The sequence below is a fragment of the Botryllus schlosseri genome, chromosome 1 (genome assembly GCF_051294905.1).
Source record: "Botryllus schlosseri isolate E-star chromosome 1, Bs_hap1, whole genome shotgun sequence".
In the NCBI taxonomy this organism is placed as follows: domain Eukaryota; kingdom Metazoa; phylum Chordata; class Ascidiacea; order Stolidobranchia; family Styelidae; genus Botryllus; species Botryllus schlosseri.
In genome coordinates this window covers 28956015-28982938 of record NC_137236.1, presented here as the reverse complement: position 1 = coordinate 28982938, position 26924 = coordinate 28956015, and the positions used below count along the sequence as shown (strand labels likewise).

Below are 26924 nucleotides of genomic sequence, written 5' to 3'. Positions count from 1 at the left end.
GCACGACATACGGAACATGGTAACGCGGTTGTTTGTGGTATTCATGGTGTTAGTCGACTACTATGGTCAATTGGTCTTTTACACCAGGCCTATATTTCTTATTTTCTATCCCGTATTTGCCGACTTGCAGCGCGGCACACTTCTAGGCTTTAATATGACACCGCTTACACGGATGAGGTGGCGAGTAGGAGCCTAGAGTAACCTCCTACAACATTGGCGTTGCAGCTGTGGGTTTCATCACAGCGCTATTTCGCCACTGAAAAATTTTTAGTGGAATTTCCGTGAGTATAGTGATTGAGCTACAGTATTGACATCAAGCTCAGCGAAATACATAAAGTCAAAAATACCTAATCATCTTCGCTGTGGTGTGTAACTGTCATCATTTTCTTTGCGGCCGCATAAAATATCCGTATGAGAAACTTTACCAATCGTCCATACGGTTATGACGACGTGCTTAATGATACCCGAATATAATCGACTCCACGCCTTATTAATAGATTCGTAATCAAATCACTCAGGTAAAAGTATTCACTTATAAATGTTTACTTTATCACACCAGTATCGTTATAATTGTGCGTAATGACTCAAATGGAGAAACCATTCCTGGCTCAGTAGCTAATCCAGTAAATCGAATAGAACATAGGCTACGAAACCCAAAGCACAACATGATCTCAATCAACAACGAACATAATTGGACAGTTTCTGTGACAGGACACCACTAGAAAAATCACGATTTCCGAAATGAGGCAGTGGGGCGTCATATTATATTTAACTCGAAGCCAACATGGTAAATAAAGTATCTTTTTATTTGTCAAAGGGACATGGTGACCGTTGAGTCTATAAATATCATATTTAAGGTTTCCTGTTTGCTTCGATTCAGAGTAAGCATCATCACATCATTGCAATACGACCTATAATACCTGTAAATATTCCAAATCGTTTTCCTGAATCTGTTGTGATAAGTTAAAGACCTGAACGGAGCTCAGCAGGGTACTAAACGCAAATATTTGGGTACATAGCTTCTTATCAGAGTTGTTGTCGAATAACCCTTGCGTGTCCATCAGTAATACAGCAACCTGAAAGTATATACGCTCACGTAACGGAAGTGTTAACCGAAGTAATACCGAATTAAAAACTTTGTAAGTATAAGGCTGTCGAAATGCGTGACAACGGAATCAAGCACAGGCATACCAAGCATACTGTGGGCGAATTATTATTCAAACACTCTAATTTATATTTGTTTTTGCCCGGTTAACACTAGGGAGGGTGTGAACGTGAGGTTCACGTTCCCGTTTTGTGTGTGAACCTCATAAATTTAGAGGTTCACGTTCACAAACGAACGTTGGTAGGTTACGCACTGTGAACCTTTTTCATATATAACAGTTTTCACTTCATTATAACATCTTTGGTTGAAATTTATTGCATATCAACTGCGGCCCACTCTATGCATGACGCTGGCAACATAAAAAAATCAACACTAAACGAGCATGCGCGTTGACAATCTCAAAAGTTGCTTTGTTACAAAAGTTTGCTCGCAATATTCAGCTTTCCATTTGTGAATATTTAGTGACTCTCTGCCGTGAGCTTGACTCGCAATCACACAACATCAAGAGCGAAATACTCTACATGTAGGTAGTCAGCGAATGATGCTTATTCAACCAATCAATGAAATCTACATCGTTGTCTGATGATAAAAACCCAGCAGGCTGACGAGGTCAATCTTGATTTCATATATTTATTGTATCATAAAAAAACAACTCCGTGCGACTGGGGGGTTGGCTATTGCAGAATAACATGTTGCGGTAATATCTGGTGCAAGTACAGAAACCCGTTTTACACTCTGCTCAATATCGTCGTAGCCATATACTCAGACGCCGAATACATTGTCCGGTCCGGTCATTATGTACTTCATCATTGTGGCATTATGTGGCCAAAGTCGTCGCTAGGCATCGTGTACATTAATATATGCTATTTCACCCATGCCACAAACTTACATCTTCTCTTCCAACCTTGACCATGAAAGGCTCGTTGTATATCAGAATCCCATGGGTCATAGGATTTTTACCTCCCTTCCATTGAAATCCATCGATTAAATCCGAATCCCCCAGCCAGCTTGGATTTTCGTACTGTAATGAAAAATTCCACCGTTTATGTGTCCCATCGAGTACACAGGGACGCTATAAAGCAGCTCGCGGGCCGCATTAAACATCTGAGCTCATTCGCACTATATCAAATTGGGATTAGTAGCTATAGCGCGATAATTTTATATAATTATATAGGGACCGAGGAATTATGGAGATGATATCTATGTATAATATGTTATATACATTTAAAACAAATCAAACAATGATGTAATGATCACGTACGCACGTCAGAAACTTTGTCAAGAGCTGGTCAGTGGTCATCCTCAATACTCAATTTGGTAAAATTTATGATGAATGGCGACTGTGCCGTTCCTCAAAAGTGTATGTAAATTTGAATCTGCGAGGAACAATCTGTTCAAAGATTTGATGATTCTACTTATGGTTTAACTCCAGGACAGACAATGTTGACAGCATCATAACCATGCTGCCTTTAATATAGCCTACCCTTCGACAATATATAGTCAATATTAATATAAAATACTTCTACCCAAATCTATACCTAACACACGCGCGAATCGGAGTCTCGAATACAGTAACAAAAGTAATAAAATTGCTGGAGTTTCCAATTTCAAATCGCACCCATGATCCGAATTGAGTTATTTCAGTTTTGAATTTCTGTGATGTTCACCAACCGAAAACTTTGAAAATACGCGTGCCTTGAGATCAGGCATTAACATGATGGTGAGACTAAAACTTGTCATTGGTAAATATACAAAGAACAAGTATTGCCAAGTAGCTACAGAAATTACATTTTTAGCACGAATCATATTTTCTTGAGGCTTTGGCGGGCCGCACAAAACGGCGTTCGAGCCGCATGAGGCCCGCGGACGGTATGTATGGCACCTATGCCTTATCGCAGTGGTTCTCAAACTTTTTTAGACACGCTCCCCTTTATGATAGTGGAAAATATCGCGCCCCCCACCCTTATCGCATATCTCAAAATGCAACCAGAATGCTGGTAATCCCCAGGGAATGTTTGAAGGCATGGAAGGTTATGAATGCTGAAGAGGGAATTTTCAAATATGAAATTCGGACTTATACACATATCAATAACTATGAATTAGAGATAAATCGCGCAGGGCGTGAAAATATTTTTCAGCTTCGCTCCCTCCTTCAGAGGCATTCACGCTCCCCATGGGGGTCGTTCCTACAGTCTGTGAACCCCTGCAATATTCAATAATATATGACACTATATTCAAATTACCAATCATCGTATGTCTTTTGCCAATTCGGTTGTTTGCGAATGAAAGTGTTTCTAGAATTGAAGATCCGTAAATGTCATTATCTAGGCTTACCATATTTTGGAAATCTAAAAGGAGGACACTTTTTCAGAAATTTGAGACTTGCAAAACCGGAGAATTCACAAAAAGCGGTGAATTTTGCCCACTTTGTGATCGGTTGACTAAAATAAAAAAGGTCAACTTTCCACTCAGAGCTCAAAATACCGTCTTTCTCTCCACATTGCTAGGTGCTTGACTAAAAAAAGGTCAACTTTCCGCTCAGAGCTCAAAATACCGTCTTTCTCTCCACATTGCTAGCTGGTTGACTAAAAAAATAAAGGTCAACTTTTCGCCTAGCCGGAGCGTCACTTCTGTGCTAATTTACGGCATATCACTCGCATTTTGCTTTAAATATGACCTAAATTTTCAAAAAAGACGACAAAATCTCAAAAAAGAGGACAAAAGGGCGTCCTCCGAGGACACTTTCAAAAAAGTCAAAAAAGAGGACAAATCCTTTTAAAAGAGGACGTATGGTAACCCTACATTATCAATACTATAATTTATTCGCGGAGTAGCCAAATAAATTTGACGGTTCAACTTATCCAGCAAATGAAATTCATTACGGTATATCGTAACATATTATTGCGATTACGCGACAATGCCAAATTCCCGGTATCATTTTTTCCGTCAGTGACTCCCAGTCCCTTCTGGAATAAACGGGCTGAAATTCAGCACTTTCATGACAACCCATCGTGACCTGATATGCTGCACCCGTATTGCTAAGCGATTCGATAAATTCGATACACTCACTCCTTTTTTCCGTAAGTATCGTAAGAAGAAATTCAGCAGGAACGACTTTCCCTTGCGAAAAGCCCCCGATACCGACAGCAACATTACAGGACACTTCGCTACTTCCGGCCGTAAAAAGATTCTCTTCAGGGCATCTTCGTCGAGTTCAATTGTGTTTCCGCTCGGTGTGGACACGGTGTTTATTATCGGCACCAACTTGTCTTCTGCAATGTACGCGCGGTTCGAATATATTGCAAAATTTTTGACAGCTTCATTCAAGAGTGGGTTTGAGCAATTGACATAGATTAATTCCAATCAATCATAGTATCAGTATCAGTTCATATAATATTTTCATCATTTCAAAACACCACAAAACTGCGACACAATGAAAGGATAGGAAGGTGTCGAAACGACTTGGAGTAGTCTTTGAGATCAGACATCCCCATTGACCTAGGTGAAGTAGAGAAGAGGCATGCACACTGAATGAAAAGTAAAGCAGAGAAGTGTCAGTAACTCAACATATTTTTAACAATATTTAGCCTAACCATAACTTACAATGGAAACGACTGACTCCGTGGGTCGGTTGCTGTTAACGAAAATAGGCGCACACCGTCTCATATCAGCCGCTGCACACTGAATGTATAGTTATATTCCAAGAATTTGTTTACTTAATGAAGCTTTAATAGATGACTGACGGAGTGCCGGTACTAAACTTAAATAACGCTTTCAGAACTATATTGATTGCGGGATAAGATATTCAACTCTAAGACCCCAGACACGAGTAAAGATTTAGTGACACAATATCAAGCTTATAAATATATATTCAAATTACGATCGATTAGGCATCTTCTAATATAAAATATAATGTTACAAAACGCTGGTAGTCGTCAGCTGTGCCGGTAACTAGGTTATACTGTAGTCATAACAAAGAAGGCACGAGAATCAAGTTATACAATGCACGGAAAGCAACCGAACAGACACGTAACAGTATAATTTAATGAAATATTTTCAAACTGGAAAGGTACTCCTTCTATCGGCATCAATCAGAATTATTCTATTGAATAATCGTTGAATCTAATGAAGATAAACGAAATTAGTCATCACATAATAAGCAAGTCAGTCTGTGCGAGAAATTACAGTGAAGCCACGCTCGCCTTGATTTCCAAAGGCAGATCGGTGTTCCTTAATATCCCTTAGTTGAATGCAGACGACACCAATTGGTTAAGTTTTAGAAACTCTGACATAACTCATGAAAGCCCAATTTGTATATGAATTACAAACAGTCCTATGCTATTAAAACTCGACATCATGATGTTTGTCGCAATAATATGAATCAGTGAACTACCTTGTTCGTCTTCCGACGACATTTGCCGCTTTATCCAGTCAAAATCGATATCTCCAGCAAGATCATAAGGTAACGAGCTCGCAGGAACGAATTTCCCATTATTTGTCGGTCTCATGTCGACGTATATGTTATCCAGATTCGTAGTCATGATTAAAAATATAGCGAAATGTAATCTACCGTTAGGTTACCATCTGTGATCAAGAGAGGATATAGGCTACGTGTGTGAAATAAATGCCCATGCCCATACTAAGACGCGTATAATGGTACACAAATCAGTTTGCTGGCCTTTTTTTCTGTCAAGGATATCCGGCTTAACGAAACCTATTGCATCAGAAAATCGGTGGCGAGGTAGCGCAGTGATGTATTCCACAGCTGCAACACCAATGGTCATCGGGTTCGAGTCAGCCAGAGGTCAATTCCAGAATTCCTACCTAAGTGTTGGAGGCTTATATAGGGTCCTCCTCGCCATCTCATCAGCGCGTAAGCGGTACCCTATAATAGCCTCCAAGTTGGCGTGGCTGTAAGTCAGCAGCTACCGAATCAAAACAGAGAATATCGGCCTGGTGTAAATGTCCATTGCCCATTGTAACCGACAAACACCATAAATACCACAGACACCAGCAACAACATCAGAAAATCTCTCGCTTTCTCCCCTATGTGGGGTGTCATTTACCACAGCGAATCAGTACACATTGCGCACAGTGCACACTCTGCCCACTGCACAGTGCATAGTCATCCTCAAAATGATTTGGCGGGAGTTTTGTGAAGGGTACCCTTCTTGTCACACTATAACCCCCTTTATTCGCACTTGGAACCGGCTGAGGTTTTGTACGCCAGCGACTGGTGGATTATTGGGAGACCGAAATCGATAGGACGGATACAGATGAAATGCCTACCAACCTAAAAATCGTAACAAGGGTTCCAAATAATGGTTGCAGATTGTAACTTGCTTATTCTGCTACTAGACGCTGGAAGACGGGATGTCGGTCTAGCAAGCTGCATTAGCGAGATGATTATCAAAATCAGAATGCCCGCGGCCTACAGCGATGACTGCTTTTATCAATACAGAGGTAATGTAGTCTGGCAAAAGCGATCATAGTTGACGCAATCGAAGAGCAGGTTGTAATACGAAATGGGTCGACTATGCATTGTGCAATTTGCACTGTTTAAGAATGACTTCGCAGTGATTCTGACAGATTACTCGCTTTTTATACGCGAAAACTCCATTCGTCGCCATTGTTAGCCTAGAACCCTGATGTGTAATTACTATTTTACCAAGTAATCGCCTAGCTAGAATAAGATGCATAACTAATAACCATGTGATCGAAAGAGCGAATTGCGGATACATAAAATATAAATAGGTTTTAAACCTATGATCAATGAAGAATGCTTTCCAATCGTCATAATTGAATGCTATTTACCAATGCCAGTACCACCTGACTTCTGCTACTGCCTCATGGAATGACAAACATTCGCCATTTCTCGCCGCAGACGCAAAATCAGATAGTTCCTCAGCTTATATATCTCTCCTGGGCCTGGATTTAGTACTCAACTTGATTTGCAACAGTTTATAGCAATATTACTTGCTCGTACTTCTAAATTATACCTCGTACCAGTTTACACTTGCCGTTGCAATGTCATTCTGTATAGACCCGCCAAGTTGCTAAGACTGGAGTCGCTCAAGTATGTACAAATAAATATTTGCACAATCGTTACGACATTATCTCGACAGAATGAAATCCTGTCAATACGTGCTTATTTAGGACGTTTGCAACGCTAGTTGCGCCAGATATCAATTCAATCCGGAAATATGGAATTGAAATCGAACACTCTCCTCCACGCAGAGCCGTAGCAGCCACTTGGCGGTTCTGGCTCTGCGCCAGAGGCGGCAGGCTGCGAGGGGGCGGCAAAATGAGGCTGTACAAGTGTACAGTGCACACAGTACGTCAGGGGCCGGCAACCTTTTGTCTGCAGCGTGCCAATATATCATCTGGCGTGCCAACCGTTTTTTTATTTTGTCATATTTAGCATTTCAAGCCAGGAATCACACCAACCACCTATCTCTAGCTGGCAACGGCATTGGCTACGTCAGTGATTCTTACGGTATTGGTCGCGAACGGTATAAAATGTGCTCGCTACTGCGCTAGACTTATACCGCCCGATGTACGTAATATGTGCTTCATTTGAATTTAGTCGCCTAATGATCGATATTTTGTGGTTACCGCGATCGTTTCCAAATCTACCGTGCTCGGTACCATAGCCGGTAGCCTTAGTGAGAGCTCCATCAAAGATGCTATGATGAGATGGCCTGATGATAAAAAAAATGTGCCATGCAAGTCGGTTTGATATCACAATTAAGTTGGTCTGTCACTAGATTTGTCTGCACAGCACCGAAGATCGCGGTATAGCGCTAATGGTTGTAGTTGCTCCAGATAGCCCCCTCCCCATTCGTTGCCGCCAGAAACGGGGGAGATATCGTAGTGGTGACGATAAGCGCCTACCGCCCAGGCGGCATTGGGCCATGGGCTCGATTCCGCATCGGAGGTTATTCTGGGCTTCTCTTTCCCGCGTCGCTTTTCTTACTGCGACAAAAAAAAGCTCAGATAAAGACCCGATGAAAGAGCGCACTCACAAGGAATAGAAATAGCAAGAAAGAGCGGCGGCAGACGTACATCGAAAAAGCAACTGTGAAATCGGGCACTAGGGCGGTGTGGATGCCAGTTTAGGAGACCGCGCTACTGCAACCGCAACTGGTCGTTCGGCATCCTCGGCATTCATTACATCGCATTGTGTATCTTGTTTGGATGGAAATATATAATCTGACGAATATATATTGGAATCGCTTACACGTATCAGACGGAACTAAAACAATAAATCCTTTCGTGCGACGAACACAATTCCAAATTCGCATCTCGACACGGCACTCAGTATTTTCATCTGTGGCTCTCATTTGACACGTGCGGCTCAAGCTGCGGGCGCACAGGTCATTTCGGCGACTGGACAATGTACAATGTACATTGTACAATGTACATTGTACAATGTACATATCAATGTCGAACGTTTTGGCCAACATGCGGCGGTTATTATATTTCAACGATTTATCGCCGCTAATTATTTTGGTAAAGCACACAGCGCACGGAGTCGCATGTTTCCCGAAACGTGTCTCCTAGCGTGAACATGGCGAGCGCCAAAATGCTGGTTCGTATGAAATATTCGGGTCCGACAGGCTGCACACTGCACAGCAGCGCACGCTCCTAGACTAAAGCAAACGGATGTATACGATGCAGTAAATATATATTTTTGTGAATTTCCCAAAATCAAGAAATTAGGTCACGGTAAATCGCAAGGAGCTCGAAAAAAAAGTTCAAGATAACTCAAATCTGTCCCAAAAGACTCGGTTTCATGTCGATTCATCAAATATGTTTAGTAGTTTACCTTTCTCCATTTTGAAAACATATGTTTTGCTACAAACATATGGTTATAATATGCCGTTTTCGTCAAATCATTTGGCGTGCCATAATGAATCATCTCCACGAGGGTGGCCGACGCCTGCAGTACGCCGTAACAAATTGGCTCGCCAGACTACGACTATCCGCGCGACTAACTATCATCAGCGTTACGTAAATATGACATTGCTGGGAAGGTTTTCCAATGGCTTTGAAAATCTGAGAATTTTGGCTGAAGTACATCGTTTGTTTCAGGTATTAATGGTTTTTGTTGACTACAACGGTCATTTACACCAGACCGACTTTCTGCATTTTTGATTTTGTATCTGCCGACATGGCTTTTTGTAATACACCACGTACGCGGACGAGGAGGAGCCTAGATAAACATCCAACACTTATGTAAGAATTCTGAAGTCGACCTCGGTCGGACTCAAACCCGTATCCCATTGATGTCGCAGCCGTGAATTTTACCCCTGCGCTATCTCGCCACGCGGCTGAAGTACATATTAAACCAGTGTGCTAAAACAGAACCAAGCTGGTTGATAAAGCACGCTTGCTGGCGTCCATCTGTAACACGGAAGTACGTGGATTTACTCTCTTAACTCCATCATTAATGATGATCGGCTAGTAGCTCTATCAATTTTTTATATGGAACAGCGGTTCTCAAACAGGGTTCACGAACCCTTTGAGGGTACGAAGCACCAACGTAGGGCTACGAGATGCAGTGTGTAATTATACGTCATTTAATTGCGCATATTATTTTATAAATTAACATAATGTGGAATATTATTGGCAGGATTTCTTCCAACTCCAAAATATTCTGGGGGCTTCGCGCGTTTTTCTTTCAAGCGCATTCTACCAGTGTTGGAATGACTCGCGTCATGACTTCACTCGAGTCAGATTCGAGTCACGTTTTTCGTATGACTTGACTTGACTCGAGTCACTTTGCAAAATTGACTTGTCTTGACTTGACACGGCGGTTGAAAAATGTGGTTAGACTCGTGACTCGGAGCAAAATTAACGAGTCAATTTCAAGTCATCCAGTAATCGGTGTCGATAAAAATCGCTGTATCTTAAATGTGTTCGGATTGTTCTCAATACGCTGACCAGTGAAAGCGACCTGTGAGACCTGTGAGAGCGACCAATTTCATTCATTCAATGTATTTTTTACGTTTTACTGGATCTCCTTTTTGTTTTATCACAAATAAATTGACCGCAAAACAATGGTGTGATTGGAGTTGGCAGCGTACGTTTTCGTTAACTCATAGGAAAGCAATATAATAACAAAGTATCGATCTCTGTTCTATAGACTGGTTAGTGGTCAATGGTCATGGACGCCCAAAGCTCACCGTAACCAAAACCTCTTGTATGATTTGAATTGAATTCGATTGTATAATTCAGTGGTCGGGAACATTTTTTGCCCGAAGAGCCATATTGGCCCTACTTTTTCCATCTCAACTCCCAAAGAGCCATACATGTCAATCAACTGTTACGTCACAATTGGAAATTCGTGACGTCATGGTAGCACTAATTCTAACTCACTACATGGGATTCCTCGTGCGCGCCACATTTTCTCAGTAAAAGCTGGTATTTATTGTTCGAATATAAAGCTCGAAACGAGGGGAAAGACGCAGACGGGCCAAGCCTCCACAAAGGATAAGGCAATTCCTTGTATAAGTAGCTTAGAATTTATTATAACTGATATTAAGCGAATGTGACTGTCACACTGATTCCAAAAATCTAGGGGCGGAGATAATAAAGTCAGCTGATCTGGGAGAATGCTAATCATGTCATTAAAAATTGCTAATTGGGACGCATCTCAGGTGGAGATAATAAAGTTAGCAAATCCGGAATATTGCTAATCGTGTGATTAAATACTGTACTGCTAATCGCGACTCATCAAGCTGGAAAGGTTTCGCCCGATGGTTAGTCGAGGTGTCCCGAGTTTTAAATCAAGTGGCGTTATCTGTTGCATCATAATGCGAAAACGCGGTAAAGGCCACCAGTTGTCAATTTGTTGAATGAAACAGTAGCCTGATGATAGCGAAACTGCCACTGTAATATGTCGAATTATCATCATCGCGAAATGAAGGTTTTGTCCAATTCGTTCGGTAACGCTAAGAAATGGATTATAGAATATTGTTTTCGCTTTGCAATGGCGGGTACATATAATGACTTATAATTAGTGAAGCTATTACCTAGGAGACCATCGGCACGGTCATTATCAGAAATATTTGTGCGTAGGAATGGTAGGCTCATTTCGCGCTGTAGATCAGGAAGAAAATTTGTATTTGAAAACTGGGTTTTGAAATGGGCGGCGCCTGCTGTGCTCTTCGAGTCAACGTATCGCACAATTCATTATTTCGATTCGGGTACATCGCCAGGAGGTTCCAGTCAGTAGTCATTTCGAGGGCGTGGGTTCGAATCCCATCGCTGCCACCACGCCAGGATACAGAGCCTGTACTACCTGTTGCACCACGAAACGATGTCGCCACACGATAAACGTTTATTACAGAAGAGACCTCTTAACAGCACGAGTAGTCGTTATGCCAAGCAACTAAATAAACGGCACAATCAGAGAACTAATCATTAGCGTGCCAATTAACAGGTGTCGAGATTCGGCTCCAGTATATTACAAACAATACCAGCGCATGGAATTTGCGAGTGATATTGGCGGTTGGCGTGACAGTAACTTAAATTTGATGATTTTGAAGAGAGGGGTTCCGAGCCCCTAAACCGGAAGACGGCATTGTCATTACCTCTCAAAGACATGTTTATACTACCACGAGAATAGTTATTTTGGCCGTGATGAAAGTTGACTAACAAGTCGCAGCGATATTGATCAATTCAGTACAAAAATAAATATTTGGCAAAGAGCCATATCTTATACCCAAAAGAGCCATATATGGCTCGGGAGCCATAGGTTCCCGACCACTGGTATAGTTCATATCACTCGTCAACCATTGGCGCAGGTTTAAATTGTATTCCATGGAATATGTAATTGCATGGGTGTGCATCATAGCAATTCGTTTCAACTATCTGAGGTTTCGTATTCTATTTTCTATTTTGGCGTATAATTATTGACGGACGGTGTAATTTTAGCAATTCTACGCATGCTTGAGCTATACAACACGCCTTTTTGCGTGTATATTTAATTCTATATTCCGTCCTCGATTTAAAATAAATGGCTTATGCAATGACGTAATCATTCCTCGTACTTCGAAAACATAACTTGACTTGCGACTTGACTCGTAACTTGACTTGACTCGACTTGACTCGAGTCTCCTCCAAAAATCCAGTGACTTATTGACTTGACTCGAGTCAAAGTTTGCCATCAGTCGAGATAACTTGTGAGTCGAAGGTAGTGATTTGATCTCGCCACTGATTCTTACTTTAAGTTTGAGTGTGTCATGCTTTCCGACAAAATAATGGCAGCTATAGCTTATAAAAAAAAATACAACATAAGTTGCAGAAATGAGCCTATAGACTTTTGAACAACAACAAAAATATGTTTAACCTGAAATCAATTTCAGCATTTCAAAATGCTTACTAAGAGTATTTAGTTTGTAGAAATCTGCTTCATGCGTCGTTGATGGGCGTGGTGAAGGCGTGTTAGTATCCGGTCGCCAATTCGACGTCGGCATGCGATGCGATACGACACTTCAAAAGCGGTATAAAAGCGCGTGGCCAGTGCGGCGGCCGGCGTCTGGTGATCAGCAGCGATATCGGTTCGTCACGTACATGAATATTGAATATTGTGGGAAATTGTCAGTTCGTACTAGTCAGGCTAATCTAACTATCAAGGTAGCTTAGTACCTTAGTACCTACCTGTTTGCGTGTTATGTCCCAACATTATCATAGATTTGCTATGTATAGTTAGTATAGATATCTTGAGTCGAGACCATGGAAGATAATGCACTATAGAAACTGATTTCGTCTTTTGACGGAGACTTTTTAGTACCTTATCGTATTTGATTGTCGATTTTTTCCCGTTTTTTTCTAGTTTGACAATTGACTCAAATGTTCATATTTGACTTTCTCCATTTCTGATGACTATTTTCTAATACTATCAAAATACATCAGCCCAAGCTTTGTCTATAAAAGGTGTTCGTGTACCCTAGGGCTCTTCAAAAATGACTTTGTTTCTCAAATCGTACTGGCTACTTGATAAAATTGTTAGGTTACCTAATTTAAGTCTACACACATAATTTGGTTCAATTCCAGCCAGTAACCGCTTTGCTACAGGAGAAGAAAGTTTATATTTATTATATAAAAACAAACAATAAAAAATTTGAAAATTTTCTGTTCACCCCATGAAAGTCTTAGGCTGTCTATAGAAACGATGCTCACCAAATTTGGTTCAATTCCAACCAGTGGAAGCGGAGATATTGCCGTCGAAAAATTTGGATTTGAATAAAATAGTATTTACGGTGACCGAGTCTTTGTTTATTTATTATAGTTGTGCTCACCGTAAATACTATTTTATTCGAATCCAAATTTTTCGACGGCAATAACTCCGCATCCACTGGTTGGAATTGAACCAAATTTGGTGAGGATCGTTTTTATAGACAGCCTAACACTTTCATGGGGTGAACAGAAAATTTTCAAATTTTTTATTATTTATTTTTATATAATAATTAGAAACTTTCTTCTCCTGTAGCAAAGCGGTTACTTGCTGGAATTGAGCCAAATTTTGTGTGTAGGCTTAAATTAGGTAACCTGACAATTTTATCAAGTAGCCAGTACGATTTGAGAAAAAAAGTAATTTTTGAAGAGCCCTAGTGTACCCATACCGACTTTGCGATCTCATTTCATGCTGGTGTCGTCGTATTTTGTGATACGATTGTTGATATACTGTGTTCTTTCCAATTCTCCACAAGCTGTTGACGATATACGATTACCCCTGACGAGTGTCAGCTGATAATATTCGGGTTCATTTCAATATGAATATACTATTCAATTGTATTTCTAAGACAAGTACAATTATGTTAACCTAGATTGAACTGGTGTCCAGCAAATCGGTTTGCAGGTTAGTGTAAGGGTTTGCTAGGTTATTAAAGGTCTAGCTAGAACCATTGGTGTAGCCATAGTGTAACTGGAGAAGGCGGCTTTAATAATATGAAAACCATGCCGTACGAAAAATTCCACTTGAACCCTTACAACGCCATCAACCTACACATTTCAAATATGGCTTTTTTGTAATGGTGGTAGTTAAACGTGCTTTTTGCTGTCGATTGGTATGGGACAGTCTTCGATATGATCATATATCCCTATTCTGGAAATGAACGTTCCCATTCTACATAATATGATCACTTTGTGCTCTCATCAAAATTTGCATTTGATCAACAACAAGCATGGAAGTAGGGACCTTTGACACGTATTAGCTGCTTATAAATCCCACGCCATCCACAGTCCGAAAGTCAAGAGTTTCAATCAGGTTATTGCAAGCTAATAGATAATAACCCCAAGCTAACAAAGATTTGTAAGAAACTGCACCAAAAATTCATTGAACTCCTCTGTGCAGCTTGGTGACTACAAGCGAACTATGATGTCTGTCACAGTCCAGCAATGTCGGACTGTAATAAGCCATAATTGATGAATGAAACATATTTCACCAAATAATGAAAGGTAACATACGTCGTTATGTCTTTATTTGGGAAGGCATAGGCCTACCGTATGTAATCACTGATCAGGGTACATTTCAGCAAAAACCAGGGAGTTATAACCAGCAAGACAGCTTAAAGACGATGGTGTAGGGTTCCTATATGTTTTGAGCTCAAAGAAGCATATCAAGTTGAATAAATCTGCCTCAGAACACTCTACTCGATGCTGATTTATGAAATATTTTTAGGTGCCCCTTCGATGCTCGAGATTGGCTGAGAAAATTGATTGCCTTGATATTTATATTCCCCAAACCTTTTTCTTTAGGATTGTATTGATTTTTGGAAGATGCATAGACGCCCCAGACTGCCCCTACAAAAAATGCTTCTGTTGAATCTTGTTGGTACGACTGTTAGTTTGTTGCCTCCTTAACCACGTTTCTTGATCCCGATTGACGACCTTCTGTAGGCTACTTAATAGTTGCTTAGTACTTTCTTTTGAAATTCGTTTCAGAAACCCTCTTAACATTGAGGTTACTGGGGATTCTCTCGTTGGTGTGTGACGGCAGATCTATATCCAGTGAGTAGGGGAGAGTGGGTAGGTATTGGCCACTGTTGAGGTGTGAGCCACTGCCATATCTGGTGACTGTGACATTACATATGCTTGTCAAGCTGTGTGATTGTTAGAAAAAGGTTCCAGACTCACCCATGTTACTCACAGCCATGAGGCCAGCGGAGTTTTTGAATCAGTTAGAGATATATCATTTTTGCGGTCCAGAGTAAATTTATTTGAAAATAGGGAATTTGGGTTTGAGTCCACATATGTGCAGGTTTGGATTAGACTTATTTATGGTGTGAAAGCTATAGTTTTAATGCTTTGTCTATCTCTCAGATCTTGAAATTATGGCAAGAATTCCCAAGATGGAGTGTTTGAGGTATGGGACTTTTAGCAGGTTGGGGTATGGGACAGCATAACATATACCTGAAATCACTATTTTATTGATCCTATTCAATATATTTACCTCTAGAATCCAGAAGGTGTTGGTCTTATCCCTCCCATATACAATCACTCGAAAGTAAATCATGAAATCCATAAAAAGGTCAGTTTTCAGAATCAGATATGAGCTTGGCAATATGCAACGTTAAAGCATGGGAGGTATCAAAAAGAGAAGCATGCCGCCAGTACAAAATTGGTAGAGCTACATTAAACAGGCGTATGGAAAAACAGGGGATGAGTCTCACATGAAAACGATTTCAAATTCGTTTTCTAATACTGTCTTTAATGAAGAGGAGAAAACTTTGTTAGCACAGTATGTCATCATATGCTCAGATATGTATCATGGTTTGTCTCTCCCACATAAATAAGAGATAGAGCTGCGACATTTGGATCTGATGGGGTAGTTGAGGCGAAAGAAGCACGATTTAATAGTGATTTTCATGTTACACATTTTTAGTTATCTTGTTTCGTTATGCGTTATGGCTCACGATCAATGCGGGAATTGAACTATATGAATTGTCCACTTCCAGCCCAGCTTTATATCAGTATATACAAACTGTTGTTAACTGTGACAAGAGTTGAGGTTTGTACGATATGAATGGCATTTATTGATTCAATACCAGTGGCGGCTCGTCCTATAGGGCAACTGGGGCATTGCCCCACCTAAAATTCTGTTCAATAACAATTTAACCATTTATAGACGCACAGCAATCAATATATACCGAGATCACAGCGAAACCCGCGTTCTTCTTGTGCTTTCGCTTGCAAACGCCCATACATAGCGAAGTCTCTGCGAAAATCGAATTCTCTTCTGTGTTTTCGCTTTGTGAATGCCTAGCCGGGGCTTGCCCCGGTAGCGCTCATAACAAGCTTTCACTATCTATTCTCTCAAAGCCGCGCACAATAAAGAAACGGTGATTTACTCTCTCCTATTCGTAAAATGGCCGAGCAACCGGGGCAAATATGCCTACTCGCCCCTAAGGTGTGATGTAACAATCGTATCTATATCTGAACTCGGTTACCGTAATCAGTGGCGTAGACAGGGGGGGATAATCGGTGTCCGATACCCCCCGTTTCCAAGCTCGAAATACCCCCCGTCTTACGTATATTTCCATTGATCTAATATTTCTTGTTCTAATTCGATAATCCCCTAATTGCCGAGCGGCATCATCACGCCATCGATCAATGCATTGCGGTGATGCCTTTTTCTCATATTGTTCTCTCGTCTACGGAAGCCCGAAAAACGCATCTCACATGGCTCTCCCGTCTCATCTGAATGATATTATCCAGTTACAGAACCAGAAGTCACAGTAACAATAACACTCGCATTGAAATTTCGATACGGCGCGAGTTGGTTTTCGTGTTTGACAGTCTATTGTCAACAAACGTTTAGAACATGCGCGCTAGGCTTGAATCATTAGAGATAGCAGATCCCTACAGTACCAAAACAGATCGTACCAATCAAATGTTCTGTATGGAATCTATTATGTATTGATCCAATTTGCGATCATTTAGTTCGGTTGTTGTGTGTGGGTTTCCAGATCTCCAGCCGTTTCGTGTCTCAGGCCTCTGGCGCATTTGCTGACTGTCCTATCATAACGCGCTTGGCTAGTAGTAAAACATTGGAGGCTAGGAAAATTAGGCCGCTCTGTGACTCGCGGCGCGTGATAGTGCTACTCGATGTGCTATTGTAATAACCAGAAGTTATAGTCTTGGCCTCGACAATTCGCAATTGTCACTTCTACACCGCAAACGCGTTTAGGAATGCATTTTGATCGCGAGCCTAAGCCTGCGCCAGGCCACTGTTATTCACGTGATGCAAGCACAAGCTCGAGCGGTAATTAGTCTTTACCATCTCCACACACCATCTTGGCAGACAGTAAAAATCATATTGATTTAAAACAAAATTAATCCAGATTGTTTGTATCAAACGGCAACAGACTATAATTCATTTGCGTATCTTCACTGTTCGAGTGTTCGTCTTTGAGCGCAAAATGGAGAGATCTTCCACTGTGTTGTAATATGATCTGCGCGCACTTTCGTGATTACATCCTCGCTTTGGTAATTAAGGTCAAGATACCTCGCTACCATCGAAATTTGTTTGCTACTTCCATCTGATCTGATACATTGTGATTTGCGAGGTGATCGTCGATCACCTGCTGCGTTGAGTCATGATTCGAGCGCGCTTTGTATCAAAATCCGCGCGCATGAAACTCGCTGTCGGCAAATAGTGGCGCGCAAGGGAAAAGCGCCTTCTGTTTGTTACTGTAGCATGCGACTGCGCATAATAGAGCTATATTTTAAGATAACTGGCAAATGTTCATGTGTATAAAGACGTAAACACAAACTAGATTATCTTACCCTTGTTGTATCGGCATTTGTGTGTATTAAACCGCAATAAAGTGGTTAGCATAACGAATATCATCTTTTCAAAAAATATCCCCCGTTTTAATAAATATCCCCCGTTTTTTTTCGGCTGACTACGCCCCTGACCGTAATATGCGTTGAGTCGACCTTTGCTGGTATAGGTCGATTTTGACGGTGTTTCGCACCATGATAATTCTTGAAACTTGGTATGATATGTCGTGAAGGTAGTATTTAACACTGCTCCAAGTTTCAGGCTTGCTACTTAAAGATAATGGTAGTAATTCCGTTTCCGAAGTTCAGTGTGTGCTGATCTATCATGTACATAGTACAGCAAACGGATTTTACTCAAAAGCCGGTATTGGTCTCCATTGATTTTGACGATGTTCTATACCGAGATCGGTCATGACATTTGGCACGGTAAGTGTTAGTATCGACCGATGTAACAAGTTTTAAGTTTGTCACTGAACTATGTGGGTGGTAATTTCGTTTCCAAAGTCGAGTAAGAGCTGACTCTTCATTTATCGCCAACAAATTTACGCAAAAGCCGTTATTGGTCTCTATTGATTTTAACGATGTTCCATACCTAGATCTGTCATGAGCTTTCACACAGTATGTCTTGATTTTAGTATCGAACGCGGTGCCAGGTGCAGTTATTTCGTTTTCGAGGTCGAGTATGGTAGAGATGCGCGCTGATCTGATACTTAGCCTACCTACGTCATTGCGGATCTCACGCAAAAGCCGGTGTCGGTCTGTGCTAATCTATAGTCTGCGTTCCATAACGAGATCGGTGATGATATTTCCAATGGTATATCTCGATGATCGCATGAAACAGCTAACCAAGATTCTCGGTTTGCATTCAAGTATTCGCATAATTTTATGTTCGCCAATGTCCATTTCACTGTGAAATTGTGGCCTTCAAACCATTTGCTTACAATCCCCTGTCAATTGCGATAGCTATTTCATTTTCGATGTCGGCTAACAGCTGATCATTCGATCAGCCTATTCCTCGATCTATTTTACTCAAAGTTCGGTGTTCGTCTGTTTGCATTGATTTTGACAGTGTACCATACCGGAATGGGTTATGAGATTGCGTATGCTACTTCTCGATGATTTCTTGTAACAGTATACTAAGTTACGGCTTTTATTCATCTATTTATATATTATTATATTTTCCAACGGCGATTTCGCAGCAGACTTATAGACAGTAAGCCGTATGTGTTGTGTCACAGTCTCCAGTTTCAAGGCCAAAATGTCCTACGTTGTTCCGAGACCGAAGTTCCGAGGCTGCTGTCCTTAGTTCTTCAAAGACCATTCAAATTGATGTTCTGGATTCAATATGACAGGCCCAATCTATGAGATAACAATTGCGTATGTTTCCGAACTCGTTGACCTTTCCAGTTAGGCTTACGCAATCTCTCGAGTTCTAGTCATTGGAATTAGTCAGGTCAAGTCAAGTGCGAACATGAATCGTATTGAATCTTTATTCCGTACGTAGTTTACGCAGTTGCCTTTAGAGCGAAAATGAGAGGTCTAGAAGTTGTCCAGTCTATTGATCCAATCGTACGCCGGGTGCCTCCGCTTTGGTTGCCTATTATCACCTGGTCGTAACCAGAGATGGCCACAGTCCGGTTCAGGAGCAGGAGCAGGATTTCAATGTTTTTTTACCTGGCCGGACTGGATCCGGATTTCGAATTTGGGGTGACGGTCGGATTTTAGGGTCTATCGATTTGCGTAATCTATAACTCTACCATGAAATCAAAACGCATGCTACTAAGGATGACCTGATACTTGATTCGTGGCATAGGGACGATTCTTAGTTCACGTACATTTTGTAAAATAATCCTTTGATTAAAAATAAATGAATAAAACATTTGTTACCACACTTCAAGTCACGGCTCACCGGCAAACCTCTCGCGGCACCTACGTTAAAATCACTGTTGTCGGGAAATTCATGTGACCATCATAAAGTTACTTTTTTACGTTGGAAAACGCCATTGTGACGTCATGTTGATAAAAGTCGCTCGCAGCCCTTGCCCCACCACCTGATATTGTCACGAGCCGCCACTGTTCAATACAGACAGCGGCCCATACCTCACCACCCCCCGGCCCATACCTCATAGCCTATTTTTTATTTACAAAACTGATGTATTGTTACAAAAATTGATGTCACTTCCAAATACAGTTTTTTTTAGCTTAATTCTACCAGTAATAGTTAGCCATATAACTAATGATAGTCTATACCGAAATTTAGGAATATTAGACCAAGTTTGGCCAAGTTATAGCTTTGTAAGATTTGGTGGCCCATACCTACCCACTCTCCCCTAATTCTTGCAATGGCGTTTGATTGTCCACACCTTCCTAAGCAATTTCCGCCGGCTTTTCTATGGGCATCATATATTCATCCACATCGTTGATTTATGGATCCTCTTTTTATGCCTGATTCCTTGTTAGCTCGAAAAGTAATGAACAATTTTTTAATTGGTCAGTTGGACATTGTCAGTGCTGTTGGTAGGCCTACTAGTATGGCCATAATGAGCCTGTGTTTTGGGTGTTGCAAGGTTGGCATGCCTAATTCATGACAAAGCTGTCTGATCGTCATAATGACTTTCCATCGAATTGTTTTCTACTCAAAAGCAGTTGTTCTCAGACTGGTGGAGCTTGAAAGCATCTGCAGGGGGGCACAAAGCTACAGTAAACTGGACACTATTTCCCGCTCGGCGCGATTTATCTCCAGTTATTAGTTAATGGTCGGTCTATTGGCCAAATTTCACATTTGAGTACTCTCTCGTCAAAAGTCACAGCCTTAAATGCCATCAAACGATACGTTGGGATTGCTAGCATTCTAGTAACTCTCTTTAATATTTTGTGATACCACCCTAAGGGGGGCATGTCTGAAAAAGTTTGAGAACCACTGGCTGAAATGCAAGTTGTTGGCATAGTGTATATAATTTGTTCAGCAACCTCATTCAGACCTTTGATGAGAGAAAGACCGTAGATGCATCGTTTCAGGTTACAGATTCTCATATCTCCGCATTGGTGTGTTTGATTTGCAATTAATTAGGCCTACTCATTGATTAGATTAATATATTAGATTTTTCTATAGTCGGGCAAATATACTACGGTACCTTAGCTTTTGAGTTATTTAGGGTGTCAGAAAATAACATTAATGTAGAAAGTAAGCTAGAATTATCCTAGTTGATACTACGAAACAACAAATTATGCCACTTTAATTTTCCAACCACTTGGGTTTCACCTGTGACCATTGTTGACTGTATCAGTATTTCCCTCTATTTTGCACTGAAAAATAGAACTTGTTGGGCTTAATGCGTCGTTTACATAATTGCAAAAACAAAGTTGCTGCCATCCTGGTAACTAGGGCTGGGCAAAATCGAGTACCTGACATGAGTGATTCGATTCTGAATCACGTGAAATGCTTCGAGTCGAGTAATCGAGTACCACCCATTATGACGTCACAATATAATGTAGTATGTCGAATTTCAAATATGTACCTTTTACGCGGCCACAAAGACTATAATTCCTGTTATCCATCACACTAAAGATACGTTGATATTTTTCGACCATGTCGATTTCATTGTACTTGGTGACAATGTTGTGGGATAATCGTGACTTCGGAAATGTGTTATTTCTAGTAACGTTCGTGGCTTTGTACTACGGTATATGTTTCATACGCTACGATACAGCCAATCAAGGCTTCAACAGTGAAAATTAGTATCAAAACTATAATTCTCGTTGATAAATTAGCTTTCAGTGGCGAGGAGCGTATAATTTCAGTACTGGAAAAATTGTATTTTGCTACTCGATTTGAATCATTAAAATTAGTACGCGATTCAGATTCGAGTACTCTAATCATTGTGCCCAGCCCTACTGGTAACCAATGTCACCTGCATATTTACTGTGCACAGCTTATGAGCATTGGAGGTGCCGTTTGAATTTCAATATTCAAATCTCAAATAGGGCCTATATAACTATTCATTAGGGATGGTGTGAACCCTTGAAAGGTTCAGGTTCGTGTGAACGCGAACCTTTTTGAAAGGTTCTGTGTGAACGCGAACGTGAACCTCATGACGTCACGTGACGTCATATCTATAATTCCAACCCTACATTTCAGTGAAGTGATATGTTTTAATGTACAGTTGTACACGATACCTAGCGACGACTCAGGCCACGTAATGCCACAATTCTGAAGTAGGCCTACATACTGACCTTTTAAAGGTTGCCAAATGTATCAACTGGAGCTATCAAATGGTATCATAATTCCATAAAATCAATTTCTTCCGTCGCTTTGCTAACAGTTTCAACGAGGACTTGCAAGGGAATATGAGCTTTACTTTTACGCCTAACGGGCTAGGACAGACAATATAATGTATTCGGCGTCCGAGTGTTGCTACGTTGATATTGAGCAGAGTGTGCTATGGGTTCTACCCCATTAACAAGTTATATAGCAGTAGCCAACACCCCACTCACGCGGATTTGGTTTTGATGATACCATAAACATATGAAATCGAGATGGACCCCGTACCATTGCTAGATTTTTTACACGAGAGAACGATATCAGGTCCATTGATTGGTTGCACAAGCATAATTCGCTGACTATCTACATGTAGTGTATTTCACTCTTGATGTTCTGTGATTGCGGGCCAAGCTCACAGCACAGAGTCATTAAATATTCACAAACGGAAAGCTGGATATTTCGAGTAATTTTTGAAACAAAGCCACTAATATTTTAGAGATTGTCAAGGGTCATGCTCGTTTAGTGTTGATTTTTTTTATGCTGCCAGCGCCATGCATATAGTGGCCCGCAGTTGAAATACAATGAATTTCAACCAAAGAAATTGTAATACATGAAAAAGGTTCACAGTGCAGAACCTACCAAGGTTCGTTTGTGAACGTGAACCTCTAAATTTCCGAGGTTCACACACAGAACGCGAACGTGAACCTCACGTTCACACCATCCCTACTATTCATATTCTACATCATCAATTGTTACGCAAGATGTTGTCACTGCCGTTACCATATATAGTTGTAGCTGAAGAATTCGTGAAATGAAATTAGTGAGCCAAAATCAATTACCAATTTTCGTATGCTGCTAAAGTTATTAGCCTAGTTTGCAGGAAATGATTGAACCGTGTGACTGCCAATAAAGCAAATGCGTCGCGCTGCGGTCGAGCTCGTTGGTATATGCCTATTGCCTATTTCCTGTGCCCTACATGTTCGCCTTGTAAAGCATTAATGCATTGAAGTATTAGAATGGCCTTTACTATGAGATTGGCTAATTACATCGACAGGCAGCAGTGTTCTGCAACAAAACAAAAATTCATGTGTTTCATTAGGGCAGAATAGGAGAGGGAAGCTTCCCTTTACTTTCGTCTAGATTCGTCACTATGGCTATGGCATATCAACTTTTATCGTGTAGTGTAGTGTAGGACCTATATATCTCCAAATTACGGTCAATTTTGAATTACCATTTGTCAACAACGCCGACATGCAGCAGTGTTCAGTGTTAAAACCAATTTCTGTGTTTCATCAAGGCAAAATAGGAGAGGAAAGCTTCCTTTTTCTTTCCTCTAGATTCATCAGTATAACATATCAACTTTTATAGTGTGGGTAGGCCAAGGGTGTCAAACATACGGCCCACTGGCCGCATCCGGCCTGCCAGGTGATTTTATACGGCCCGACGGGCCCGCGTGTGTATAATCCAGCACATTTCTAACAAATCTTGAAATTTTCAGTAATAATTACTCTCACTTAATAATCTCTAAAGACAGCAAATGTCGAGTTGTTCATAGGCCGTATTAAAGCCACCTGACTTCTCTGTTGAGGAGGGTTCTTGTCGCCATTAGGACCAAGTCGAAAAATTGACCAAAATCTAGTTATTCATAGAAGCTAGAACGCTAATGCGTAACTGTAATATGCTGGTTACACAGAGAATATACTAGTTACACAGTAATGTAGCTCCAATATCTGTGGTTGCACTGCTGCATCACTTCTGACTCAAAAGATATCCGGCCTTGAGAGAAACCCGAATCTCAATATAACAACAGTAAGCAATTTTCAGCGTCAGCGTGTACAGTCTATAATATTTTCTATTCCTCACAATGCATAGCCAGGGTTTACACCAGGGTTGTAGCCAAGTCGCAAGTCACGAGTCTCTAATCAATCACACTTTTATCGTTTTCACTCGAGTCAAGTTGACTCATTTTCAATTCATAACCGAGTCAAGTCCAAGTCAGCTAGTGGAGGGTCGAGGCCAAGTCATCGTGTTCACTCCGGTTCCACCCACTTTTGTCAACTCTGCCAGAGTGGGATGGAATGGCTCGCATTTATGTTCATAATAGTAATTCACTTCAGTTTTTGGCACTATTTTTCAAGTATCAGGACTGAGACGAAATACCAATAATGTGCTGACTTTATTATTCTTCGAAGTTACAATGAACTGTCTATCTTGGTCGCCCTAGTCTCCATGCAATATGACTTGGTTGGAGTATTGCACAATCACTTGCGCACGAGTCGAGTCATTAACATAATCGTGAATCGATTCATTAACACCCGGGTTGACGCCAGTATGACTAAAACTAAGGGAGCATAGAAATATGCCAACTGCCATCATCGTTAGAGCCACTGTGTTATTGGTTGATAACTATATTCTGCCACCCAATCATCGTATTGTTGCTTACTCCATTGGATGTGAATAAAGTTGCCGCTACAATAGAACCCCAATGATCCGTAATATAATGTAATATAGTACTGTGGCTGCAGGCTTGATAATGAAATAGGTCTATTCAATTGAAAAAACAAGGGCATGGGTTTTTTGGTTATATTTTGGAATCATTGAACTAGTGCGGCCCGCGAGCGATCCAGAGTGTTGAATCCGGACCGCGACGTCAGTTGAGTTTGACACCCATGGTGTAGGCCAGGGGCGGGCAACTTCTCCGGTCGGCGGGCCGGATATAAGAAAATTAGGTACTTAGCGGGCCGGATTGCTGAATCGATACATTATTTGCCCATTTATTCACATATACATTATACATGGTATAAATCGTATTTAATGATAGTATTTTAACGAAGCAGTGTTATTTAGAAGCAATTTCTCGCCGATCATGACGAAGAAAATCTGTATTTGAGAACAGCATTGTCATGTGGTTCTCCAACTTTTTTGAACACGCCCACTTTTTGATAGTGAAAAATTCCGAGCCCTCTTATCGTGATATCACAGATATTAAAGACGTGAGTCAGAATGCTAACCATCCCAACGGATAGTTGGATGGTAGTAATGGTTATGGCTATTGATGAGAGAATTCTCAACTTAGATGAAATTAGGACAATAGATAGCGTAAAGACCATGAGCTTCAGATAAATCGCGCGGAGCACGAAAAAATTCTCAGTTAACTGTGGTTTGGCGCCCCCCCAGCTTGAGAACGACTGTCATACATGCCCCACCATGTCTGATTATCTCTGATCAATAAATACAAGGATCAATCCCTAATTAAGATTTTAATTTGTTCGATAAGCCCGGTACCCCAAATTTACCAAGATATCAATTCATTAGGGTTGAGTATAGGTTGCGAGATAGTGTAGTGGTATAATCCACAGCTACAAAACCCAATGTGTAGTGTGTTCGAGTCCGACTCAAGAAGTGCCACCTAACCTAGGCTCCTCCTCGCCATCTCATCGGCATACCAATTTAGCGGCGTACTAATTTAGCCTGGACGTGTGCCGTGCTACCAGTTGGTGGTTAGGGAATCAAAAATAAGAAATATCGGCCTGGTGTAAATGGCAATTGCAGTCGACAAACACCATGATTACTGCAAACAACATTGGGGTTAGGTATATAGTCAATGCTGACAATGCAAGTCTTCTCGTTCCGACACACTTACCAGGAAGCTCCACTCTCGCACGCTGCGCAGTTCGCACACATGAATATATTAACACACAGTCACTAAAATTTGACGTAGTAATCGAGTAGTGGGGAATCTCGGCAGACTGCTCGTCTGCGGGCCACATTATCATGTAAGACAGGAAGCTGTCCGCGGGCCGGACAAAATGCCCTAGCAGGCCAGATCCGGCCCGTGGGCCGTATGTTGCCCGGCCCTGGTGTAGGCCCTATATTTATTCAAATGACGGTTCAATTTTAAATTACCAAGTAGCCTTGCCTATTTATGTATCGTCCGGTATTTCAACTGTCACCAAAAATTCACGTATCATCTTGTCCATGACATCTGTCACAGTCATGTAGTGATCACTTGTTGAATGGTGTTCTTTTGAGCAAATTGATTTTTCGATGGCAAGGTTTGTACCATTATTACATAATGCTTGCCATCAGTACTTTGTCAGGATGTAGCCTACTAATGTTCTTGTCTTGTTGGTTTCGTGAAGCCTTATTTTCATTCGTATGAGCAAGACAGAAGCCTGCCTAGTTGCTGCATTAAGGTTTGTTTTCATATATAAACCGTTTTTATCGTTCAAAATGCCACTAGAAAGCAATGCTATGGAAAGGAGTCGAAATAACCTTCTTGATGTTTTCTGTCAAACGTAGCCCGTAAATAGCGTTACAAGAACGCAAGTAATTGAATGTATAAGCCATGTGTTAGTAGCTAGGGGTTCCGGTGTTCTGGTGTTTTTCAATGCTGTCAACGACAATTGTTTTAAAATTGGAAGTCCAAAGCGATGGAGTTGCATAATTGGCTACTCAGGAGATAGCTTGGTCATGGTGACTGCCCGTTTGTTAGCACTAGTGTTGGGACGACTCAAGTCATCACTTGATGACTTTTTCAGATGATTTGACTTCACTCATGTCACTTTGCCAAATTGACTTGACTTGACTCGGCGTATCATATGTCAATTATGTCATATGCGTATCATAATTGACTCGTGACTCAAAGAACAGTTTTTGAGTCAATTTCAAGTGATCAAGTAATCGGTGTCGAAAAAATCGCTGTACCAGTAGAGGTAGATGTTCTTGACACGCCTATACGCTCTGTGAGAGCAAGCAGTTATT

The 26924-nt window shown here is 41.0% G+C and overlaps 2 protein-coding genes across 2 annotated transcripts in view; both read right to left on the bottom strand.

Annotated features, from left to right (window-relative positions):
- Nucleotides 1-6239, bottom strand: part of LOC145434899 (atlastin-3-like) — a 31986-nt gene extending 25747 nt beyond the window's left edge. The window contains exons 1-4 of the mRNA XM_080312132.1: nucleotides 5499-6239; nucleotides 4175-4377; nucleotides 1995-2126; nucleotides 921-1076 (exon numbers count right to left, since the gene is read on the bottom strand). Of these exons, the coding sequence (XP_080168258.1) occupies nucleotides 921-1076; nucleotides 1995-2126; nucleotides 4175-4377; nucleotides 5499-5646 (639 nt within the window). The 5' untranslated portion in view covers nucleotides 5647-6239. The remainder of the gene's footprint in view (nucleotides 1-920; nucleotides 1077-1994; nucleotides 2127-4174; nucleotides 4378-5498) is intronic.
- LOC145435071 (microfibril-associated glycoprotein 4-like) overlaps nucleotides 1-26924 on the bottom strand; it is a 489059-nt gene that overhangs the window by 271016 nt on the left and 191119 nt on the right. The gene's annotated exons all lie outside the window — the stretch shown is intronic.